Source organism: Electrona antarctica (genome assembly GCF_951216825.1).
Source record: "Electrona antarctica genome assembly, chromosome: 14".
Taxonomy (NCBI): Eukaryota; Metazoa; Chordata; class Actinopteri; order Myctophiformes; family Myctophidae; genus Electrona; species Electrona antarctica.
In genome coordinates, this window is record NC_136795.1 from 36,905,680 (window position 1) to 36,931,965 (window position 26,286).

General features: G+C 43.1%; 2 protein-coding genes across 3 annotated transcripts; one reads left to right on the plus strand and one right to left on the minus strand.

The window, feature by feature from the left end:
- The first annotated feature begins 1,687 nt into the window (after positions 1-1,687).
- On the plus strand, positions 1,688-3,286 carry gadd45gip1 (growth arrest and DNA-damage-inducible, gamma interacting protein 1). The gene is made up of 2 exons (XM_079521168.1): positions 1,688-2,232; positions 2,878-3,286. The coding sequence occupies exons 1-2, from the start codon at positions 1,828-1,830 to the stop codon at positions 3,163-3,165; spliced, it is 693 nt and encodes a 230-aa protein (XP_079377294.1). The 5' UTR covers positions 1,688-1,827; the 3' UTR covers positions 3,166-3,286.
- Positions 3,287-4,039: 753 nt separating this feature from the next.
- Positions 4,040-25,889, minus strand: LOC306937416 (tetratricopeptide repeat protein 39A). 2 transcript variants are annotated; one of them, XM_079521154.1, is made up of 18 exons: positions 25,515-25,889; positions 24,490-24,594; positions 21,623-21,754; positions 16,348-16,403; positions 14,556-14,623; positions 14,040-14,104; positions 13,645-13,744; positions 13,477-13,542; positions 13,257-13,365; positions 11,946-12,013; positions 8,622-8,681; positions 8,054-8,215; positions 7,014-7,105; positions 6,785-6,905; positions 6,563-6,674; positions 6,215-6,329; positions 4,910-5,026; positions 4,040-4,615 (listed from the first exon to the last, which is right to left on the minus strand). In XM_079521154.1, the coding sequence occupies exons 1-18, from the start codon at positions 25,547-25,549 to the stop codon at positions 4,504-4,506; spliced, it is 1,695 nt and encodes a 564-aa protein (XP_079377280.1). In that variant the 5' UTR covers positions 25,550-25,889; the 3' UTR covers positions 4,040-4,503. The 2 variants fall into 2 exon arrangements, with proteins under 2 accessions (XP_079377280.1, XP_079377281.1); XM_079521155.1 differs by lacking the exon at positions 25,515-25,889 and having other exon boundaries at positions 14,556-14,618.
- Between the last annotated feature and the right edge of the window lie 397 nt (positions 25,890-26,286).

Below are 26,286 nucleotides of genomic sequence, written 5' to 3' on the forward strand. Positions count from 1 at the left end.
TCACCATGCCCGTCTCTGTCTCTCTCACACATACGCAGAAATAGACCTGTCATCTTGCCACCATTCCCTTATCTTCGAACTGCTAACAAGCCTATTTGCCAATGACTGACGTTGATGTGATCCTCAAAGCCCTGGACTTGGCACCAGATCGCTCCTAAGCCAAATTAAGCCTCTGTCATGCCCCCACCACCACCACCACCACGACCACCACCATAACCCCAACCAACCCCCATCACCAAACACCCCCCCCACTCCTCCTGCCACCCCTGCCATGGGAACCCTACATGTTTAATGACGATGGAGGGCTTTGCGCTCCCGCAACACAAAAGCAGTGACATCTGTCTCTGTAAGTGGTGCACTCCAGCACAACCCCATTCGTTCTATCTCCTGTTCTTGAAAAGAAATCAAATATAAAAGTTAGCGGGAGAGAGAGAGAGAGAGAGAGAGAGAGAGAGAGAGAGAGAGAGAGAGAGAGAGAGAGAGAGGGAGGGGAGTTAAAGAGGAAAGAGGAGGTGGAGTTAAAACAAAGACCCTTTCTTTGGAAGTGTGTTTTCTGGTTAATTCTCCTGCCCAGTGGTCCCTGAACGTTCAAAGAACGTGTTAAAAGAGCCTCAGTCCCCCCTTGCTCTGTTGCTCTCTAGCCATTGCCCACCTGCTCACAAATAATGGCAAGTCAAGTAGGAGCTTGAAAGACGTAATACCCCCCCCCCCCCCCCCCCCCTCAACACACACACACACACACACACACACACACACACACACACACACACACACACACACACACACACACACACACACATTTTAGAATATAGCTGCACTATGTAATTTCAAGTTTCCACATTTTTTTACCACAGAACTAATAGAGCCTGCTTGCTCGCTCAGGGGATGTTAGGAGGATTTCACATCTTGGGAGATCGTGGTTGGTTACTCGCCATGGAGAGTGAGTGACCTCATGGACTCCAAATTTGGACATAGTAGTCGACCCAGGATTACGACAAACACCATATTTGGGCACAGGTGCAGCGGGAACTCTATATATGGTTATGACTGATGGTCTGATGTCATAGTGACATCAGAGGGATGACATGGCATTCTGCTGGGGACAGTAGAAAATGGGAAAGCGCCTCACAGACACCCCTTGAGGATGAGCGAACTCATATTGGCACAGTGAACGACTCTTTCGATATTGAAGAAATACAGAACTGAATCTCTCCAGCTCTTGACGATACTTGTGATTTATTAGTTAACTTACCGAGAGACTGTCTCGAGTTCTCATCAGAAAGAAACCAATTCGGTTTCAGACCGTTCTAATTGAACATCATTGCAGTGTCTTCTTGACTTAACCAGCAAACCAAAATCAACTCCTTTATTTTGACCTTCAGGTCAAACTTTTTGTCAAACCAGAAACAGGACAAAATATTTTATCAACTAAAGAAGTTGCACAATATACAACCTTTCAACAAAAGAACGTTTTGTTTTCAGCAAATATTACAAATATAATTATAAATGCTATGGTTGTGTTTTGTAGCTCGTCTTGCTAATATTTTTGTTTTGAAATGAAAATATCCAGAATAAGTGACTCCAGATTAATAGTGCTTATTTATGCATGCAATAATTAATTGATTGTTTACTTACTTCTTTGGTTGGGCAAGAGCAAGACGAAGTCAAACCGTACATACTAAATACATTGGCTTTACTCATTGTGTAAGTATTGCTACAGGCAAAGTTCCAAGATGTGTATAATATTGTTTGCTTCTCAACAATATTGAACAGGCAGTGTAGTAGTCGCCTGTGAATGGGAAGGGTCCTTCCTTCTTGCCAACAAAGATGGCGGCTTCCATACTGAGCAGGAGGACAGCACTATTTTGTTGGAGATTTACAGCGAATTGTTCGTTAAAAACACATATCCCCGTTACTTCACAATGCGGAGCCTTACAACAAGTCGCAAATTATAACCCTAAACCATTGAGACTGAACCTTAAAGACCCATATATCCCAGACAAGGAGGACGAGAAGACACCGGAGTGGCAGAAGACGGTGAAGAGTGACCGCAAGCTTTACGGTCGCTATGGTTCGGCATCGGGGATCGATCCTGCCACGCTGTGGCCCAGCGAAGCTCAGCTGGCTGCGATCATCGAGGACGAGAGGCAGTGGCACCCTCCTTTAGAAGTGCTGGTGGCTAATGTAGCGGCGAAGGACAAGGAGGCGACAGCCAAACGACTGGCAAGGCAAGTGTCCAGTTCAGCAAATGCACCTGTCAGATATTTCTCCTACACACACAGTCTCTCTCTCTCTCTCTCTCACACCCTAAGATTTTGAATCTCGTAGATGTATTTGATCGATTCTGACATTGATTGAAAATGTCAGAATCGATAAAATACATCTACGAGTCTAAATCTTAGGCTCTCAGTCTCTATCAAAGGAGCTTTATTGGCATGAGAAAACATACGTTTGCATTGTCATCTCTCTCTCTCTCACACACACACACGAATTGTACTGAATGGAAATATAATAAGATCTCTACGTGACATTGTCAAATTCAACAGTGAACGCTTTTGTGTAATGTAACTTCACTTATGTAAGTTAACTTAGCCGTTTGGTCATCTGCAGGTCGGTGATAAAATGTCTTCCCAGATCTTGCTAGTTTTGCATTGTACTGCAACCCTTTAGTCTCAATTCGTGACTGACAAAGGTGTAGAGGTGCACTGATACCATATTGATACATTATTGCCATTATACAATTTATTTCTCACAGAGGGCATTCTATGGAGAAAACTGACTTGGCGGTCAGTACAATGCTGCAACTACCCTAGTCTGTGTGCATTTCAGTGATGAATGTCCCATATCCTAACCCTGTCCATTTTCCAACGCAGAGAGAAAATCACTGCAGAAAATATGGCTAAGATGCCCAAGATGGTCGCTGACTGGCGTAAGGGAAAGCGGGAGGCTAAAGTGACACTAAGAGAAGACAAGGCCCGCCGTTCCAAGCTACTGGCAGAGGCTCGGGAGCGCTTTGGCTATGCAGTAGACCCCCGCAGCCCCAAGTTTGTGGAAATGGTCACTGAAATCGAAAAGGAAGAGAGGAAGAAAAAGAAACTGTTGAAGCGCAGACAGAGAGACGAGCAGGCAGGCATCATCCAGCCTTCTGCTTCAAGTTCTTCATAGTCTTGGACTGATATGCTCTGAATTACTGTACGGTACATAATAATTATCAGTGAAAAAGGAGTCGGTAATATTTGCAAGCAACATTAAAGGGATGTTTCACTTTGAAGCATGTTTGGGGTGATTAACATCTACTCTGACTTTTGTGAGCACCTGAGACTAGTGCTGCACGATTCTTGCTCAAATGTGAATCTCGATTTCATTCCACAAGAATTGAGATCACGATTCTCATTTTTTTCCATGAAAATGTTGCAAGGTGAATCATTGTCTAGCATTTTATGTAGACATAGCACTCCAAGCGTATACTCAGTTTAATTGTACAGATATTCTACTCTTAGTGCTCTGGATAAAGAGTGTCTGCTAAATGCCTAAATTGTAAATATAGTCTCTCTTGTAGCAAAAACAAGATGAAACTAAAATGAATTGGACAGCCAACTAGTGCTGCACGATTCTTGCTCAAATTCAGAAATTAGATCACGTGTCTGAATCTAGATTGCATTTTTTTTTATCGTGCAGCACTAATCCACAGTTAAGGGGATATTTCACTTTTGTTTTTTAAACTGTCATTTCATCATTTGAATACCCCAGACAGTTGAAGTTGCTCAATTCTGTATTTAGATATTTTATCACAACACGCTCCCATTTTTTTCTATACAAACCCATTGTAACTTCAAACTCAATTTTAGCCTTGATGGATTCGAGAATGGGTATCCTCTGGGCTGCACACAAGCCAGAGTAGACCATTCAAATTATGCACCAATGGATATAAAAAGTACAGTCACAATAGACAACTTACTTTGTTTCAGTGCCGGCGACATTTAGGAGACAACCACATCATTGGTTTAACATAAAATTTATTGGAGTCTTAATTTGTTAAAAAAAAAAACAAGTGTGGGCAGGGGCTTGTGGAAAGAGATGCAGAAGATTAGAACAACTGAACAGTTGCTGTAGCACCTTCTACACTTAAATCATGCAGACTCCATGATAATACCTGAACATTAACATAGTAGTCATTCTGCAAGAAAATAAAGATCATGTTTTAGTGTAAACAAAAGCAGTGTTGTAAAAAAAAAATTATGTTTGTTTTTATTTAATAAATCTGTAAACCTATGAATGGCAGTGACATTAATACTATCTTCTGTACTACAGTAGTATAGGTGGCACCATTGTCAAAAGATGCATCGGCAACATTGACTGTAAAGTGCAAACAGAGTGACAAGAAATATGTATGGGGGAATTAAAGTATTGCCTAAAAACAGGGCCTATAATGGAGCTTCAAGTGGTATGGATGGAGGATTCCAGTGTGTCCAGCCTCATCTATCATGAGGAAATGGAGTGTCCTTAAAGCCGGGTGACCTCATTCCCGTCACCTGGATCTGCCTTGAGTTTAGTGAGGGCAGCATGTATTCTGAACTGAGTCCGGGATTCCATAGAGTAGTCTTTGTAGCTGTGTCTGAGAAGAGACAATGGGAAGCATTGGTAAGACTGAGGCACGGCATGAGCTAGATACAGGTACAGTATGCAAACCTAGTTATTTAAATGACCATCTACTGTATGTGGGGGTGCTACGCATTTCATCCTTGCCGTTATATACATATGAATATTACACATTTTAACCAGATAATTGCATTAATTGAATTGATCACCCCCCACACACACACCTTATTATCCTAAACACAACACCACATAACTGCATGGCTCTTAACTTTGCATGTGATCATAATATAAAGGTTGTAAAAGGACAGACTTAGCCTTGTGCAGCAGTTTGATAGCCTCTTCCTTCCTGCCATGGTTTAGATACAGCAGACCGAGTTCCAGCAGGGCGTTGGGAACCAGGTAGTGGTCATACTTAATCTTCTTCTGACTTCAGGACACAGGAGGAGGATGGGAAATGATGCATTATTAACATGTATGTTTCACATCTAAGCTGTAGTTGTGAGCAATATAGCCATGTCAAGTTTTTGTTTGTACAGTAAAAAAAATCTTTTCCCCTGGGATTGATTAATAAGTAATTACATAGAAATTGGTCTTATATGAATTGAGGCTCTTCTCATATCACAAATTACATGGTATTTGACTTCAGGTCGGGAACCCCTTTTGGTGTTTTAAGCATTATGTTATACTTTAGCTATTGAAAAATAGCAGATCGAGCTTGTAGATCTGCTTTTTTTTTTATCTTGAAAATGTGGCACAAATCTTTGAATATATATTCTTTCAGAGCGAACGTTTTTAACTCAAATATTTGCTTCTGGGGGTGGTCCCTGGAACAACATATTTTCAGATGGGGGTCTGTGGCCAAATACAGATAATTCTGTGGTGTCCTTGACATTGAAAAGGTTGAGCACCATATAGAAACAGTTTTTTCTGTGAAAACGTTTAGGATTTAGAACCTTGACCTCATTCCTAAATGGGTTAAACATGGTTTGTCATTTCAAGACTTCCATCACTGCATGCATATTTCCACGTCATGTGGGATATATGGATGTTGTACTACAGTATGTGCGAGTATGATATTGTATGCATTTGTGTTTAACGGTCTGTAAAGGCCCTCAGGGCCAGTAAAGCCTTACCTTACCTTACCTTACACTATGACTTGATGGGTGAGTTTTTATTTTTGTAAACATTGCACTTTGTTGATACTATATCCCACAGAGAACTGGGCATGCTTAAAAGCACACATGTTAATATTTATGAAGCCATAGCAAATTATGTTTAAACCCAAGAAGATGTTTGAAGCTTAAAGATATTTTTTGAATAGTTACTTAGAGTATTGTGAAAATGTAGGTAACGTGTGAATAAAGGTTGAATTTGAAGATCTCTCACAGTACAGTCTACTATCTCCAACCACAGTTTGCAACAATCGTATTTGAGCTACATGTAAAATAATGGTGCTGCTGGCAGACAGCGTGTTCATTCCAGCTTTTGCAAAAATGCAACAATCCTAGTCAACATTGGTCACTGATCAACATTTTGAAAATGACTGGATTTTTGACACTTGTCTTTTGAAGGCACTGTAATGAAACATTCATTTAAAATTTAAATTGATCCTCACCAGCCATAAACCTTGTTAAAACATTCCTCAGCTGCCTGGACTTGATGCAGATTCTTCAGACACAAACCCTTCAGTAGGTAGATCAGACAACGGTCATCCACCGAAAATTCATTTTCTGCAGAGTAAAAGGACTATAAGCATTATGGCCAATTTATGCAATGCTGCACGACCATGAAACTAAAAAAGAAAATACATTTTTCAACATGAATTATGTATTTTACGCAATCATAAAGAAGATCAATATTACTTCCATGAATTATCTGCAGGCTACAACCACATGGCGTACATCGCAGAGCATCTGACTAGCCATTTGTTATTAGTTAACTCCATTATAACAGCAGACTTTACCAGGAGTCTCCAGCAGGGTGCGCTCTGCCTCCAGTAACGTCTGCATCATCCCATCAGTCAACTCTGGCCGCTTGCTGATCACGGTGAAGCCATTCCACATGTACATCATCTCCTACAAGAGTACAGTATAAGTGGAAATACTGTTAGAGTCACATACCATTGCACAGAGAGAGAGAGAGAGAGAGAGAGACTGACTGTCTATCTGTCCGTCTGTCTGCTTACCAACACCGGCACTGGTAGCCTGATTGGATGGGAGGCCTTGTAACGCCTGGCCTTGCGGATAGCAAATTTCTCAGTTGGTGGAGACTTTCCTGCTATCTTCTGCTTGAAGGTGGGCACCTGTCTGAAGGCCCAAGCCATTAATAAAGACAAAATCAGTAAGTAAAGGATGGTTAAATAAATGTTAAAAATAGACTTTCAACTATAGTAAATCGCTTGTCTGTGCACTTACCGGAAGAGTTCCACTTCATCTTCCCCGAAAGGCCTGGCCTCTTCCTTCGGCAGCATGCTGAGGCAAGCAGCCTTCATGTATATATACATGGCCTGACAGATAATCATTTTGTTTTACTTCATTGGAGAATATATCACACTATATAAATACACAGTGCCAGGATTTGGTCCTTCTTCTGTTTTTCATTTATCTAAGGACTCAACATTACTGCTCTAGTCTAGACCTCCCGATGTGTTTACAACGTGTGAGGATGTGTTTCCATGTGTATTTATTTTTCGCTTTCCCATGATAAGCTGCAAGCTTCTGTGGCAAACCGGTGAATAGGAACAGACAGGATTCCCTCGACCAGGACAACTGCATTGACTTAATATCGAATAGCATTACTCAAAATAAGAAATTGTGTCACACGTACCCGATGTGAATTACACCTCAGCAACCCGGAAATGTATATTTAAGAGAATGTGGAATTTGTACTTACAAATCCATGTAAAGATTTCTTTTTGCAGCTATATGTCTTAGTTACAGCAGCATTGTTGTTGTGAAGCATGTTTGACTAATAAAAGTGTTTAAAAATTCTACACTTTCTATTTGACAAAGGAAACAGACTCGAGAGTACTAGCGCTTTGGTGAGACTACAATTTGGTAGTGAAAATGTAAATGTGTCATTTACATCATATCGTCTCTTTATTGTTAATGGCGTTTAATGTTTGTGTTTGCACTGTTTGTTTTACATCACCATTACATTACCTAATCAACATGAGTTAGACTTTAATATATTAGCGCCCCTCACTTCACACGGGTGTGATCTTTAACACTTAAATGTAACTTTGGGGGGAGAAAAGTCGGATAGTAATATCCAATGATGATTAATTAGGAGGAGTGTCCAATTGGATGTACCATCTGCTTTAAATAACTTTATTGACATTGTAGGTGTCCTACCAGTCAGCGTTGATAGTTAACAGATTGGTTAAAATAATGTTCCATTCATTAAACTAAGTTCCTGATAATTGTAGCTTTTAATAATAGGGTGTCCTCTGTACCTTGGACCAGCGGCTTTCCTGGCTCAGAAGGTCTGCGTAGAAGTAGGCCATCTTCCACACTCGTTTGTAGGTGAAGCACCACATCAGCTCCCAGTAGCACATGTGGTGGAACTGCTTCCATGTCTGCTGAGCCTTGCAGCCTTCCTCAAACAGTGCCACTGCCTGGTGGTGCAGCAACATTACACCCAGTACATCCTATTAGCATCAAAGCACTGCGGACTTGGCAGTTTAATGAGACAGGACAGCAATGTGTTCGCTTGTGGCTGAACCACATCTAGCCAAGCATCGTAACGGACTTTCTTGTGGACACGACAAGAAGAAAAATGTATGTCTCTCTCTCATATCTCACTATCTCTCACTCTCACTCTCACTCTCACACTCACACTCACACTCACACTCACACTCACACTCACACTCACACTCACACTCACACTCACACTCACACACACACACACACACACACACACACACACACACACACACACACACACACACACACACACACACACACACACACACACACACACACACACACACACACACACACGATATGAGCTGTGAATCTTACTTCATCTATATTGCCTTTGATCTCTTCAGTTCTGCCTGCAAAGAAGAGGAATATTGCTCCCTGGACAGAAGAGGAAAGATAAGATGTAATATAATATTTAGGCATACATATTTGCAGTGACGATTAATTCAAATTGAAACAAAAGCGGTCAAAGAAGAAAGGATCATTGTCGGACATGTCAGCCATCACATGCCAACCAAGTGTATTTTGTATATCAATAAACACCCATACTGTAGTGTACACCTATCAGATGTGGCAGTATTTAGTCAAGACACATTGTTTCCTTGTACAAGTGCACACAATGTCCTACATGGCTAGGTTTGCTCTGTGGGCTGGGCTAGCAGGTATGTAGGTCCAAGGTGGAGTGGGGAAAGGGATGATGACAGAAGGAGTCATAGACTAAAGGTATGCAAGTGGAAGAGCAGTAAAGTATAGTTTGATAGCATGACAATATATGCTTTAGTCAGTGTAAGTTTAGTCAGTGTTCCTCAATCATTTTATTATTTGTTTTTAAATTTCATATCGATTCTTTGTTCTACAGATTGAAGGCTTGTTTTGCTTGTTCCGCTCGTCAAAAACTGGTCACTGGTCTCTTTCTGTCCCAGTTGGACTATGGTGATGCCATTGATAGGATTGCTTGCTCCTCCACCTTGGCCAAACTGGATCCCTTGTACCATGCTGCACTGAGATTCATAACCTACTCACCTTTCAAAACACATCACTGTACGCTATATGCTGCAGTTGGTTGATTCTCACTGATATCCCGCTGGCTACATCAATGATTTTATTGGGTAGGCCCTAAAATCATGATCGAGGGAATTATTTTGGGTACTTCTGATTCCGGCTTGTGGTTTCCTGCCTGATGACTACAAATCATTGACTACAACATGACGAAAGTTACCATGCGTTCCCGACCGGATCATAAACCCGAAAAGGAATGCTGCCCAGGCTAGTATAGAGCGTCGCAGTCCCCCTACCAGGGACCAGGAAATGACTCCCCGTTAATTTTCCTCATAGACATTTCAAAAGGTATTTAAAAGACCTTTTAAGCCTCGTACAAAGCCAACTCGAGTTGTGACAAATCATGACAACAAACACAATTTTTCGGGCCGAAAAAATTATTAGAAAAAAGAAGAAAACGGCAGGTTGTTTTTGTTGTTTTTCTTCTTTGTAATTATTTGTTCGGCCCAAAATGTTGCGTTTGTCACAACTCGAGTTGGCTTTTTCCGTGGCGTAATACTTTTTGAAATGTCTATGGGAAAAATTAATGAGGAATTCACTTCTGGTCCTAGCGTAGTCATGAAAGGGGGCGGGACTGCGACGCTCTATAGGCCTACATATTTATTATTTCTGTACATATTGTACATCGTGTATTTTTTCTATGCACAACTTTGTGCCCTGTCACACAGTGTATCACTTTGGAGATTTTTGTATTATATTTATAGGTATCATGTATTATGTATTATTGGCTGCTCTGTAACTTGACATGTACAATTGAAGTGTAATTTTATTTCCTGCCTCTTGGACAGTTCCCACTTGAAAAAGAGACTCTGTTTCAATGTGTTTTTACTGGTTAAATAAAATAAATAAAATGATGAAGAGAGAGAATTGTGTGAATGAAATCTTTCTGAGCGAAGATGTAATAAAATGTCACTTGCTTGTTTTCTCTCTATGGACGGTGGCTATAGGGCAGTGGTCTGTGCGGGCTGCTAGCTGGGCTTTGTAGGAAGTGTTTATTTTGTGCGATAAATTCTCAATAATTGAAATGGCTGGTTGTGTCATGAGTACATCCACACAGAGTGTGAATATAACTAAGGTATAAACTAGGTCGATTTCAGCAAGAATAAAATCATCAACCTGTATGAATAAGGCATCACCATATTAATAGTTTGATTTGAAATATTCATACCCTGAAGAAGGCGCAACGTTGGTCATCTTAAAATATATGTTTTGCATCGTGACTACGACATCTTCTTCTTTTTCAAATGTGAAATATTTGCGACACATTTTCAGATCGTATATTCGTCATTATAAGATTGTCCCGAGTTGGTGTTGGCTAGACCACACTCTCGCAGAAAAGCATTTCTCTGTCTGTCTGTCTGTCTGATCTTGTAAACCACTTGTCCGATCAGTCAAATGGTGAGTGACCGTGAGTACTAAAGAGCCAGGAACAAAGTGTGAGAATGTGGGTGGATGGAGGGATTTATGGAAACGACTGCGGACGTAAACTACAAATAAGGGTGGTGTTGGGGTAAGGTAGTGAGACGGAAAGTTGAGTAAGAGTGTGAGAGCACATGAGGGAGTGAAAGAGTGTGAGAGCACATGAGGGAGTGGAAGAGTGTGAGAGCACATGAGGGAGTGGAAGAGTGTGAGAGCACATGAGGGAGTGGAAGAGTGTGAGAGCACATGGAGTGGAAGAGTGTGAGAGCACATGAGGGAGTGGAAGAGTGTGAGAGCACATGAGGGAGTGGAAGAGTGTGAGAGCACATGGAGTGAAAGAGTGTGAGAGCACATGGAGTGAAAGAGTGTGAGAGCACATGAGGGAGTGGAAGAGTGTGAGAGCACATGAGGGAGTGGAAGAGTGTGAGAGCACATGGAGTGAAAGAGTGTGAGAGCACATGAGGGAGTGAAAGAGTGTGAGAGCACATGAGGGAGTGGAAGAGTGTGAGAGCACATGAGGGAGTGGAAGAGTGTGAGAGCACATGAGGGAGTGGAAGAGTGTGAGAGCACATGGAGTGGAAGAGTGTGAGAGCACATGAGGGAGTGGAAGAGTGTGAGAGCACATGAGGGAGTGGAAGAGTGTGAGAGCACATGAGGGAGTGGAAGAGTGTGAGAGCACATGGAGTGGAAGAGTGTGAGAGCACATGGAGTGAAAGAGTGTGAGAGCACATGAGAGAGTGGAAGAGTGGGAGAGCACATGAGGGAGTGAAAGAGTGTGAGAGCACATGAGGGAGTGAAAGAGTGTGAGAGCACATGGAGTGAAAGAGTGTGAGAGCACATGGAGTGAAAGAGTGTGAGAGCACATGGAGTGGAAGAGTGTGAGAGCACATGGAGTGGAAGAGTGTGAGAGCACATGAGGGAGTGGAAGAGTGTGAGAGCACATGAGGGAGTGGAAGAGTGTGAGAGCACATGAGGGAGTGGAAGAGTGTGAGAGCACATGAGGGAGTGGAAGAGTGTGAGAGCACATGAGGGAGTGAAAGAGTGGGAGAGCACATGAGGGAGTGGAAGAGTGTGAGAGCACATGAGGGAGTGGAGGAGTGTGAGAGCACATGAGGGAGTGGAAGAGTGTGAGAGCACATGAGGGAGTGGAAGAGTGCCACTCACCTGTGGGTAGCGGAGCCTGAAAGGTTTCAGCAACTCCTCGGCATCAGAAACCTCCGCCTCCCCCGTCCCTAAGAGAAGGAAAAGGATCAATTGCATACTGTAATTGCATAGGCAGCATCAAAGTATGTTTTTTCTTCTACCAATGGGTGCCCTCAAATGTAATATACATCAATAAATAAATGTTATATACAGTATACATTGTTTGGTTTCCAATGAAGTTCCTTTGTAAACAATCACATGTTGGGGTTATAGGTTTTAAAAAGCTTATGTATTTTGAATATTCCGTTGAATCTACTGAAATTAATGAAGCATCGCGTTAGTTCATGCAGGAGTAATTGGTCCCAGCTGTAATCAGCCGCCAGCCTGTTGTTTTAATAAGTGAAATGAAAAAGCATTTCTATGCACCATTTACAGCCCCTTCTCACAACAAAGGCGGTCCATTTAAATAAGGCTCCCTCCTACACTTGTTCTCTGCACTGACGCTGCTACACATGCTGTTGCCGGCAAAGCGTGCCTTGCCCTTTCAAGAGCATGGTTTGCATGGTCTTGCATGGTTTAAAGGTTAAAGTGAAATAAAACGTCTTCCTTTGGGCACACTCTTGCATAGGCTACCCAAGCGGGGTTTCTGAATTGTACAAAGTATAACTGTATTCCATTTGTTGCAATAAATGCTTAAATCTATGAGGAGAGTGTTGCTGACTGAATTATCATGTCAGTTTAATGACAAGACAATAGGATGATAGAGGGAACATGTCTTTAGTGTAAGTAGTTTTGCTTAGCCCAAGAAGACCAGGTATACTAAAACAATATCAAAATAAAGTTCAAACAATAACAACATTCAAAGAGGCTATACTGTAGGTCTAAATGCCTACGCCACATAAGTCTTGCATTTACGCTTTTAATTACTCATGGACTAATGTGGTTTTCAGCCATTTAATTACTGCGCTGATTAAGGATGTCATTGTCCATGTTAAGGTTTCACTTTCAAGTGACATTTATGTTCTTGCACCACACACACCAGACTGTACAGTATATCTACAGTACAACAAGGTATAATAATGTTTTTGTTTGAGATCTATAACATTTTCTTTTCATTTTTGTTGACACAATCCATCATCCAGGTTTCTAAACGCGATGAATCGTATGCGATTTGTAGAGAATTATAGAATATAAGTGTCAAATAAGTGACCATGGTTGCGATTCATGGGTCTACCAGGTCTAATGATCCATAGCATCTCATCCATAGCATCTAGCGGGTGGTTGAGGATTGAAGTGTGTATGTAGACACCGACAGCGTACAGTAGTTAGTACCTAGTATGAAACTAAGGAAGGTGTAGTAGCAGAGCAATAGCAGGACACACAGCATGGAGCGCAGGTTCGTCCCTATCGCACCATCATGCAGTTGAGACAGGCCATATTCCTAAAACAGGACACAAACGTGCAACGCGCATTTGAGTGCAATGGGCTTTAAGCCTGAGGGAGAATGATATACTGTAGTGATGTGGGAAGTACAGTAATTATATTCACATACCTTGTCTCCAGAAAAGCCCGCAAATTCTAAGATTTTGAGTAACCGTGGAGGAAATAGGGAGAGAGCCTGAAAAAAGTACAACTGAAAGTCAAACTCGTTGTGGTATGAATTGGTCATTGCAGAAAACGTCAAGCCAATTAGGAACACTGGGATGCTTGTGGGATGTACCAAATTAAATGCTCCTATTCCAAATGAGATTCCTCCCTCCAACTGAATGTGGCTGGGTCCTTTGAGAGAGTTGAGAGACTGGACGTAGGAATGCAGTTCTCTGGGTGATAACAGGCAATTATGTCACATATTTACAAACACAATTATGCATAATAGCATAATAGAGGATAATTATGTCTCATTATGCAATAAAAACTAATCTAAATGTACTGATAATGGCATGCACTTAAGCTGTACAAAAGACCATTATTGTTTTACGACTGTGGGAGGTCTCTTGAGCCATTTTCAAGTTAGATCATGTACAGGATTCAATATAACCGTACAGTGCTTTCTTTTTAAATGCCACATAACATTTCACACACCACCTGAAGAAGCTCTGAACAGTGAAGACTTACTTGTAAATCAGGAAACTGTTGCGTACTTTCATTCCTCCTTTGATAAAACTCACCATGTTCTCATCCTAGAATAGATTTGAGTGAAAGTAAGTAAATCAAGCCAATTAAGTCGAGTTAATTCCAAGGAATATTGAATACAGTTTTAACCACTTAAACCCTGCTATATATACTTCATTGACCGGAATCGCCCTCATATATTCTCTACACCACATCTCTTTGCCCAAAATAGCCGATTTGCAATGTGTTAGGAGCAATGAGTTATGACCATGTAGACCTGCTATTTCTGCCAAATGTTCGCATACTTTTGGCAAATGTTCACCTATTATGACAAACCCAGAATATGGACGCCAAGGTTCATGTGGTTAAATTGCACAAAATGTAGAAAGCAGTTTAACTGAAACACATTAAAATGATAATATTGCCCGTTGTATGCAACGCACATCATAACACATGGATAATAGAAGGAACACACAGTAGAGCTCTGTATTTGGTATTATGAGAAGTAAGTCACTGAACCTGTAGGAAGGTGAGAGCAGCTCTCTGGAGTTGGCACTCTGCATAACACACTTCAGCATGGAGCTGCTCTGCAACCACACACACACACGCACACACACACGCACACACGGCACGCACGCACGCACGCACGCAAGCATCATTTTTAACAGTCAATCTTTTTTTACTCGACCATTTGTTACATCTATACAGGTGTGTGTGTGCACATTTATCCATGTGGATGTACTGTAGTTATGTGTACAATGATATTAGAATATAAAGCGTTAAGGTCAGTGCCTGTGTCCTGTGTGGGATGTTTAAATACAGCACTGTAAGGTGCTGCATGTCCCACCTTTTTTTTATAATTCAAATATTTATTTGTTTTTCAAAATCGTACAAAATCTAGGATCAGTACAAAGCAGCATTACAAACATTACAACATTCCTTACAGATAGCCAGTCCAAGAAACATAACAGTTAAAACTAGAAAAAGTGCCCTTCTGGGCACAGGTCTCCACCAGGAGGATAGGACTGTGTGAGATGTTTGGCAAAATGTTTAGTAGTAATATAAACATGTTTGCCTTGTATGGCAATTGGATGATTTGAGGCATTTTGTTCCAATCAACCTGTTTTGCAAAAATCAACCTGTTGGTGGCGCTATAACAGGCCAATGTGAAAAGGGTGGGATATATTCCTCAGCCTAGTAAGAAAATGTGTGAAAGATTTCACGTAAATTGCATGCTGTGTTCATGATTTGAGGCTTTTGTTCAAAACGGGGCAATCTTGCAAACTGTGAAAGGCAATTATAGCCAATTAGGGTGGAATATGAAATATCGGACAGATCCGACTTGAGCACATGACCATAGAGATACTGTGTAACGATTTGTGAGATTTTTGGACAGAATCTGGAAGAGTAATATCCAAAAATGTGTTTTACAAAAGTCGGCCTCCTGGTGGCGCTATAAAAGGCAGATGCGGAAAATGCAGGTCAAAGGTTTGTCCTTGGCCTCTAGGGAGTGTGCATGCAACGTTTCACGCAGATCGGTGCAGTTTTAGGTAACAAATGTGAAAAGCTGCCTGATGGTGGCGCTATAACAGGCCGTTCTGGAAAATGCGGGGCAGAGATTCATCGTTGGCATCTAGGGAGTGTGTGTGCAAAGTTTGGCATCGACCGGGTTAACGGTGCCGGAGATTAGCTGGTAACGGACGGACGGAAGGACACACGGACGGACGGACACACACACACACGGACGGACACACACACGGACGGAGTGCAAAACATACTCTCTCACCATGCCTTCGGCCTGGTGGAGACAATAAAAAATAAAAAGAAGAAAAATAACAAGGAAATCATTTAAGGTTCATATACATCCAGAACTCATCCCATGTCTCTTTCATTTTACTTTCTCCATCTACCCTGCCCAACATATATTCATATGATGTTATTTTGATCATTTCGTCATTCCATTCTTTAAGCCCAGGTGTTCTGGGGACCTTCCAATGACGCAACAGTATTCTGGCAGCGGTAACAAGTCCAACCTTTATAATAGTGAAATATTTTTTAGATATGCCAGGGACAGCAGTTCTGTCCCCTAATAGACAGAGCCGCGGATCTCTGGGCAATGTCAATCCCACCCATTTCTCAAGGAATTCCAGTACCCTACACCAGAAAGGGTATACTATGCGACAGTCCCAAATCATATGCATATATGTGCCAATTTCTTCTTTGCATTTCCAACATGTGTTATTCTGCATGTCCCACCTTAATAAATGTGCATATGTGCAAATATATGTGTGCAGGGATGCTGGACCCTTACCTTCTGTGAGTGTCTCTCCAGACTTCTGACCCAAACCTGGAGACTTCCGTCTAAACCTGAAACATAGAGCCACAGTTGAATTAATATAACTATCACATTACACAATTTCAATTATCAACAAGCGTAACCACATAGGTTTGATTAATTGCCATATCAGCAACCGGAGAATTTCAGTAGGTCTGTTTTTAGCCCTGCTAGCAAGTGGTGCTTTAAGGATGGAAATGTTGGTTCAGTCTGGTTCGCGTCCCCGATTTTACTACCCGCTTTCGCACCAGTGAGGGGCGGGAGGGGCTAGACCACACCGGGCCCGCAGCAGTCAGCACCAGGGTCAGCACACAGAAGTCAAGGCAGAGGCTGTGTGGACAACACAAATAAAAACTTCGGCGAAAACAGAAGCCCAACACGGGGATAAAGGAAACATTCAGTCCAAATGTCCAGTTTGCTAATTACTACTACTACTAGCCTACTTTGGTGTTTAAACTGTGAATTTCTTCGTAAATTTACGGTATTTGGGGATTAACTGACGAGGTTAACCGTACATACAGTAGGCTATACTAAAATGGTCTATGGTCTAATCTAATGGAATAAATGGATGATCAAGTCGGAGTTTTCACGACTCATCTAACTGTAACTAGGGCCGTCACCTTTCCCCCCCACCCCTCCCTCACTGGTAAGAAAGTGGGTAGTAAAAACGAGGGGCGCGTCTGGTTCAGGCAACATTTTGGTCTTCAACAAGATACTGTATCTCGAAGACGACAGGCTGCAGTGGCTGGATTACCAATGACAAAGGGTGCAGGATGAAATCAACAGATATTGGTAACCCTTTCCTCTTTGCACTTGAACTTTGGTTCTAGAACTGGTTCCGTTCTAGATTCTTGGAGCCTTGGTGCTTTCTTGGAACCGGCGGCCATTTTGTGGTTCCAGTTCCGAACCAACTTTTAAGATTCTGAACCAATTAATTTTCAGTGGAAACACTCTGAACTGGTTCAAAATTAGGCAGGAAAAAAAGAACTGAACCGGTTCAACCGCGGTGGAAAAGGGGCCGTTGTGAGTGCAGTGCATTCATCCTTCTCAGAGAATGAAACCACATTTTGGTCAACATTTCCACTTGTTTGGTCCAGTTGTATGTAGGGCTGCTCATGTCTTTTGTTCTCTGAATATTACACCTAAAAAAGTTCCCACGAATAAAATGGGCAGCGTTTTCTGCCCATATTACAAGCAAAAGACTGTGTGAGATTAGCTATTTGCCACTCTCTATAGAGCGCCGCAGTCCCGCCCTCTACCATGGACCAGGAAATGATTCTCCGTTCATTTTCCTCATAGACATTTCAGAAAGTATTTATTTAAAGACGTTTACGCCGCGGACAAAGCCAACTCGAGTCGTGACAAATCATGACAACAAACACAATTTTTGGGGCCGAAAAAATAATTATAATTATCTTTGTAATTATTTGTTTGGTCCAAAATATTGTTTGTGTTGTCATGAGTTGTCACGACTCGAGTTGGCTTTGTCCGTGGCGTAACCGTCTTTAAATAAATAAATACTGAAATGTCTATGGGAAAAATGCATTGGGATTCATTTCCTGGTCCATGGTAGGGGGCGGGACTGCGACGCTCTATTTACAGTCAATATATCAACACACTGTCAATATAAGACAGGTACAATTATTCCAGTCAAAACACTAACAAGGCCTTGTGTGAGACAGCAAATTCCAACCAATCAGTTTGCACCGTCTGTCGAAAGTCAAACACATGCAAATTCTGGCGTGGCAGGTCTCATCAGGCCACGCTATAATATAAAAGGCTTTCATTTGCATGTTACTGCTCTAGATGAGAGAAATACAGGGCAGGAGCACTTTAGAGACTTCATGTGGGTATATAAAGGATTTGAACTCTGATGTCTTACATAATATCTAACTTTAGAAGAGCATTGGTAGGAAAACATTTTGCAAATATTAGACCTGTATATAAAGCAGTCAACATCCACAAAATTTGGCTAACCTTATTAAACAATAAAAAAAATAAAGAAATAGACATCAAGGATGGTGATCACTCCACCAGGCCGACGTCATGGGGGAACGATCACGTTGTCTGTCTGTGGCTCTATCTCACAAACCACTAGACCGATTAGCATCAAATGTCTTGTACCTTCTGCAATATCTTTCACATTTTGTGAGTCGTTTTTTTGCGAGAATATCTTTCACTTAATCTCAGATCCACCGATGCGAATCACCGATCAGCCAAATATGGAGCTGTGGAACTCCATATATGGATGTCAATATGACGTCATATTGATGCAGCGAGAGATTATCTTGTGGATATTTGTGCTCCAATTAATGTGCACCCCTTTCTAGATCATGTGGTTGCCTATCACAGTATTTCTCTTTCTTCTATTATAAATTAGATGTGCAAATGTTTGCCACACTACTCCTCCCATAGTTTTGTGGCACATACATGAGTCATAATACCGGGAATCCAAGATGGCGCCGTCCATGGCAGCTGTGGTGTTGTGGAGTGTTGTTTGTTGTGTTTGTCTGTCCGGATACGTGTTCTGTGGCATCACTTATGCAAGAGAAGAACTTTTACCTCAACGCTGCTGGTGTCCCCCCCCCTGACCCCCTTCTATCCTCCCTCCATCCCCACTCAGAGTGGAACCCTTCTATCCTCCCTCCATCCCCACTCAGAGTGGAACCCTTCTATCCTCCCTCCATCCCCACTCAGAGTGGAATGGACTGACTTGTGCTCTGAACTTACCTGAACACTTGAACTCTCTGCACTTTATATTTATTCACTATTCATTGCATGTTGTTTTTGCACTGTCTTGTCCTGTTTTGCACTTGTCCTAATGTTGTAACTGCACTCTGCTGTCCACCAAACCAAATTCCTAACATGTTTACATGTCATGGCAATAAAGGCTTCCGATTCGGATTCTGAAACTGCATCAAGGCTACCACTCTTTGCAATTTCTTAAAATAGTGCCTTTCTAGTTTGACATATATTGGCATGATGAGACCGACTTGTTTCAGAACCAATGCTTTGTTCAAGTAAGCTGATGCTTCATTATTCAACACAAATGCCCGCTTTCCAGGGCTTAATTAATGCGGGAGCTTGCCGAAGCTCAGCTCCGGAACCTCCCTCCTGCGCTCCGGTACCTATAGATGCGATCCGCTACCTGTAGAAGGCGTACCGCCACCCCAAACATCTGTATTTAATCTATATATTATTTTGGTTTCATTTTCAAGTCAACTAGGCTTCTTCATGAGGTCCATTCATAGCAGTACAAACTGCTCCACAATAACAATGTTGGTGTATTAACATATTTGTTGAGAAATATATATTTTATATACATAGATTATTTAACAACTAAAAATCACACCTGTGTGAAGTGAGGGGCGCTCTTATCATCGTACACCATCCATTCATTGTCAATAGGAATTTAATCTTTGTGTCGGACAAAAATACCGATTTGCTCAGACACATATGACGTAAATTCTCCATTCATTGTCAATGGCATTTAATGTTTGTGTACACTATAGCTGAATATACATAGGAGGGGGCTAGCACCCTAGCACCCCTCAAAAACTGTAAACCACAGAGGTAAAGGTCTGCTTCCCGGTTTTGGAGAGAGAATTGATGTTTCCACATATGGAAACATCGGGGGAATAAAACAAAAAAACAAACATAAAATGGCATTTAATTGGAGCCCAAATGAAGTGTACGCGTCCTTGTGCAAGATGCGTATCAAATCCCCAGCTACAATGAGACAATTAAATTAAATTTGATGTTTTCACCTAGATAGAATTAAGGCAAGGACGCCTTTTCCCAAGTCACTAACTCAGGCAGCTGGCAAGCATATGCAGCTCAACCTTTCCCCTTTATCTTGCGCTGCAGTAATCCCATCTTACATCAGCCTAAATTATCACGCAAGTTACACAGCACTTCATGCCTTTCTCTCCAGATCAGTGCTGAGTACTGGTCTTCTGGAATCCACTGGTATTTAACAATGATAAATAGACCAGGGACAAATGAATCTGAACTGACCCAGACCCAAGTGACCATGGTAAAACATGGACCTGAACCAGACCTGAACCTGTACATGTCTTTGGTACCGTCCTCGGGTGGATCCGTGAAGACCTCTACTGAGCTTCCAGCCTGCGACCATCACAACAAGAACAAGAGCAAGTGAATGAAAAGACTATGTGTCTCTACACTGCTTTCTCCATAGGCTTTCAGGTAGGAAGGGGTCAAACGGCAATAAATGCAAGTCTCTTTGTGTTGCTCAGACCCACAGAAAAGGGTGAATCAATGTTGAACTGCATGCCGTTTTTTTGCCTGTTAACAAACTGTTTTTGTTGGTCTGTATAAGTAAAAATCACACTTGTGTGAAGTAAGGGACGCCCAGTCGCCCACTGTGGCTGCCACATGATGTCGTCCAGATGCACCGGATGGCAGCCAGTTTGATGGCCGTTGCTTTAAGGCGATACTATGAGGGGGGGTCCAGTGCAGTGATAAGCTCTGGGGGTGGGTACTATGAGGGGGGGTCCAGTGCAGTGATAAGCTCTGGGGGTGGGTACTATGAGGGGGGGGTCCAGTGCAGTGATAAGCTCTGGGGGTGGGGACTATGAGGGGGGGTCCAGTGCAGTGATAAGCTCTGGGGGTGGGTACTATGAGGGGGGGGGTCCAGTGCAGTGATAAGCTCTGGGGGTGGGTACTATGAGGGGGGGTCCAGTGCAGTGATAAGCTCTGGGGGTGGGTACTATGAGGGGGGGGTCCAGTGCAGTGATAAGTTCTGGGGGTGGGGACTATGAGGGGGGGTCCAGTGCAGTGATAAGCTCTGGGGGTGGGTACTATGAGGGGGGGGTCCAGTGCAGTGATAAGCTCTGGGGGTGGGTACTATGAGGGGGGTCCAGTGCAGTGATAAGCTCTGGGGGTGGGTACTATGAGGGGGGGTCCAGTGCAGTGATAAGCTCTGGGGGTGGGTACTATGAGGGGGGGTCCAGTGCAGTGATAAGCTCTGGGGGTGGGTCCAGTGCAGTGGAAAGTCAAAGTAAACAGAGTAAAGAGGCGAGCCGAGCTGATACTGTATGTATGGAAAGCCGCCATAAATGCAACCAACATTCAGGGACATTTTTACGTATGGGCTGTTTCAAGACAACCCAGTTGAAAAACAATTATGTTTGATTGTGATCGTCTTAGTCTGTGTGGCCTAACTGAGACCTGGCCGTGTGGGCATTGTACTGTCTGCCACGCTGAGCACAGTGAGTAGCATACCGACCTCTGACAGACATCTTGGGCAGTCTTCATGGTGTTTCCTGCACTCGTGATGTCCTCATGCTGGAAAGTCATCATGGCCTGCATTTCCAGTATTGTGGCATAGATGAGAGAGTGGTACATACTCTCCTTCACCCTAGATGGGAGATGAAAAGGTCAACATCATACAAATGTAAAATACAGGAGAAAGAGAGAGGGGGGGGGGGGGGGGGGGGGAGAGCGCAACTGTATGGCTATTATATAATTATTATACATGCTTGCAAAAAGATATGCGTATGTACACCAACTATCTGATTGTCATTATTCTCCCTATCTGTAAAACTAGTCCTCCACCCTCCCACCCAGCCTGCATGGTGTTTGTTTTCCAGGACTCCCCTGCTGCTGGTGTTGAGCTTTGTTTGGGCGTCAGCTTCTGCAAACACTTCATATCCTGGAGGAACTGGCCTACTATGACGACCTTGGCTGACAGGAAGTGCAGGACGTCATATCGTGGTGGACTGGCCTATCACGCCACGACTGACACAGGATTGGCCAATCACACTTCTGGCCGACAGGAAATTCTTCAGATCTTCGTCGAGGACTGGCCCATCATGTCTCAGCCGACAGGAAATTGTGCTGTACTTTCATCAGGGACTGGCCTATAACGCTTCAGCTGACAGGAAGTGCTGCAGACAGTGCTGGCGGTGGTGGCTCAGGGGTAGAGTGCCTGGATGGTAACCGTAAGGTTGCCAGTTCGAACCCGGGCTCCCCCAGAGTTACTGTCGAAGTGTCCTTGAGCAAGACACTGAACCCCTAATTGCTCCTGATGTGCTAGTTGGTGCCTTGCATGGTTTCTGCTGCCATCGGTGTATGAATGTGTGTGTGAATGGGTGAATGTAATGCACAATCTCTGTAAAGCGCCTTGGATAAAGGCGCTATATAAATGCACCATTTACCATTTACTCCCATTACAACTTGTAGAGTATGTTGTTATTGGGAATGAAAACAAGGGAGCACCACCGGACGAGGATGGCTGAAGGAGAGTCAACGGGCCGACGTCCGGTCTCTACACAGGGAATTATGCGGTGCCCCCGGAGGCAAATTCAAAGGAATTCTTTTCCCATTTTTTGCCGATGGGTTCCCAGATTGTTGGATGGGAAGCCAGTGGTAGGGAGGGAGGGCGATCTCTAGTGACGCACTAGCAATTCCTACAGGTTGGTCAGTCAGGGGCTCAGGGTGCCCACTCAGCGGGGAGTGGACCTAGGAATTATAGTGCGTTCCCCCGGGTGCACTACGCCCTTCCGGTGAAACCCCTTGTTAGTTTCAGATGAAAAGAAGTGGATGGTGACATCATGTTTATCGGAAGAGACAGGGACTCTACATGTGAAGGGTTAATTGGGAGTTGCCATAACAACTAAATTGGGAGGGAAAAAGGGAAATACTGCAATTCACGATCTACACTATTATTGAACTCTGTTGCATCATGAAATGAAATGAAATGAAATTAAATGATTACTATATTTACCCAGGGTATCTGGGCTAAGCTCAAGAACTTGTTTCCAGCCAGGCCCTGCTCATAGAACATTTCATCGTAGTGGTTCAATGCCTTGTTCAAGGGCACTTCAGCGGTGGTAATTTTAACGTGTCGGACCGCTGATTCGAACTGGCGACCTTCCGGTATCAAGACCGCTCCGCAATCCGTGCAGCAAGATGCAACACCCGCGGCAGTCGGTAGTGTTTCTCGGCGGCATCAGTCCGACACTCTACCCCAAACCCTAACCATAACCGCAAGCACGACGCAAGGCATCAGCCGCGGAACACCCGCGGCAGATGGCATCAGTCCGACACCAAACCCTTACCTAACCATAACCGCAAGCCGCACGCATGTCGGACCAAACGCACTGCCGCGGAAGCGAGCGGCAGTCGAGTGTCATAATCCGCCAAGTGTCCCCGGCAGCTGCCGCCCCTTCTCCCGGCAGCGCCGCGGCTGTTACCGGCAGTTTACCGGCAGTTGCTGCGTGAAACGACGGCCACGAGATGGAGCGGCAGTGGAGTGACATAATCCCCCGGCACATGCCGCCCCTCCCCCCGGCAGCGCCGCGGCTGTTACCGGCAGTTTACCGGCACGACCGACAGAGCAGCGGTCATAATCCATCCATCCTACCTACTCTATCCACCTGCTGCCGGTCCTCCCCCCGGCAGTGTCACGTCTCATGTCGTTGCCAGATTGTGCACTCACTGCTTCTGGGTTTTATGGGTAAATCTCCCATTAGTAAGAGAAATCTATGAAAATCTGGGAACTAAATCGTTACCAAGAAATGTCTTCACCAATGTGTTTCTAAAGGTGTCTAATAACATGTACTAAAAGTTTGAAATTCAACTCCCGTGGGAAATTGAGTTATTAGCATAATCAAAATTTCATCATTCTTTAAGTAGCATGTGACATATGAAACTAGGGGGTTTTCATGATTCTGAATCCATTCCAAGCATTAGTTTTGCACAAAAAACCCTCCTTGGGGGGAAAACGGCCTCACAAACGTGATGAGGTTAGCACATTTGGTCAAGTGGATATGGCCTAATTTAGCCCAAGGAGTGTTTTTTGTGCAAAACTAATGCTTGGAATGGATTCAGAATCATGAAAACCCCCTAGTTTCATATGTCAAATGCTACTTAAAGAATGATGAAATGTGGACTTTTTTGCCTTATATGTTGTTAAGGGTATGGTCACATATTATGCTAATAACTCAATTTCCCACGGGAGTTGAATTTCATGTTATTAGACACCTTTAGAAACACATTGGTGAAGACATTTCTTGGTAACGATTTAGTTCCCAGATTGGTCAAATACCTGATAAAATGCCCTTACTACATATATAATCATAACACTGTTACCGTGGCCGAAGTCTCTCTAGGCTCTCATTGAAGTGGTTGTTCAGGAAGAGGTCCAGAGCCTCCATACACTCATCCAAACACTCGCCCAGGGTCATCTGTGAGGAGCTGACAAACACACACACACACACACACACACACACACACACACACACACACACACACACACACACACACACACACACACACACACACACACACACACACACACACACACACACACACACACACACACACACACACACACACACACACACACACTTTATGACTTAATGCCTTGATAAATGTATGACATTTAACCAGTTTTCATTCTAACCTAGGCTACACCTGTGCAAACATCTAGACTAGACACTGAGTGTGCTTGGGGAGGACTCACAGGTGAGGTAATAACCTTGCTTGGCTGCTGCAGAGTAAACACTTAGCAAATATGAGCCACATGGTTATGGAAATGGGGAACACACAGAATCTGTTGTCATGTCCAGTGAGGAACAGATAAGTGCACAGTTAGTTATTAATCTGCAAAGCACCTAGTGTTTGCTTAATGTCACATATTTCCGAATATGTTACATTTAGCTTATGCAAAGTAACTGACTAAACTTCACCATTTTGTAATACTGATTGTGGGCATCGATCTTATGTAATAGCCTACAAAATATATGTTGTTACTTATCTGAGCACTTATGTTATCAACAAGTCCCTGACCCTGCTGTTTCATGAATGAAAACGAACCTGTTTTTGTCAGTTATTTTTGTCACAAGGAAGAGAAGAGTGCAACTTGCGCAAGACAGTGCCGAAAAAGTAAATAAGGTTTTTCTTTAGGCAAAGGCATGCGATGTGTCATTTTCTAAAACCTTTCCAACGCTCTCACAACACTTAACTTAAGGCCATATGTCTATGAAATGTATTTATTTAGGCCAATTAAATAAATAATATTTATTGTATTTATTTATATATCAGCTAAATGAGGCATATCGACTTTTCCGGCATCTCCGCGAACCAAAGACGAGAAGGTAGGTCTACCTACTTACCTTTCTGTCGCACTTGTTTGTTTCCCATTGGACATGTTCTAGGCTTCTAGCCCCGGGGCAGCGTGCCCAAACACCTGTGAACAAAAGTTGTGCGAGCCACTAGCAGGAAGGAGGAGAAATCTATTTACAAACCTACGTCTGCTCTGGATTAATGCTAATCGTTTGCACAAAATCGCCTAAATGGAATCTTGATTACCGCTTCAGTTCTTATTCAATTCGATCTTGAGGTAGTCTACTCCAAAGGTAATGAAATGGAGTGTTGTTCACACACTCAGTGGAAGTGCAACTCTGGTCTGACTCCTCCTTAGCAACACTGCAGTGCCACGCACGCACACAAGTGTCGTCTGTGTCTGCCGCACTTGAGAGAGGTGCGCATCAAAGTGCGTCCACTCCGACTGGAGTTCAGCTGTACACTTATGAGGCTGAATGTGAAGCTCCACTAGACTATACACATTTTAATCAAGTGTCCGCGTTATTTTATTAATCTCGATTCTATTATTAACGTGCAATCGATTTTCTAAGCACTGAGTGTTAACACCATTCATATGTTGCTATTTAAATAGCCCTCGAGGCAGTCAATCTAGCTTTATTCTATAATTACAAATGTGTCCACCAGAGGGTGTTGAAGCTGCTCAACTATGCCCACCTGTTGCCTTGTTTCCTATGCCTACCAAGACATCAAGTCATTGTCTCCACCAGGCCGAAGGCATGGGGAGAGAGTATGTTTTGCACTCCGTCCGTCCGTCCGTGTGTGTGTCCGTCCGTCCGTCCT

Coding starts and splice junctions, on each gene's coding strand:
- gadd45gip1 (XM_079521168.1), top strand. CDS start 1,828: ATGGCGGCTTCCATACTGAGCAGGAGGACAGCACTATTTTGTTGGAGA. Junction 2,233..2,877: donor CCAAACGACTGGCAAGGCAA/GTGTCCAGTTCA, acceptor CAACGCAGAGAG/AAAATCACTGCAGAAAATAT.
- LOC306937416 (XM_079521154.1), bottom strand. CDS start 25,549: ATGTCCAATGGGAAACAAACAAGTGCGACAGAAAG. Junction 7,106..8,053: donor AGGAAAGCCGCTGGTCCAAG/GTACAGAGGACA, acceptor ATTATCTGTCAG/GCCATGTATATATACATGAA. Junction 4,616..4,909: donor AAACTGCTGCACAAGGCTAA/GTCTGTCCTTTT, acceptor GTCTCTTCTCAG/ACACAGCTACAAAGACTACT.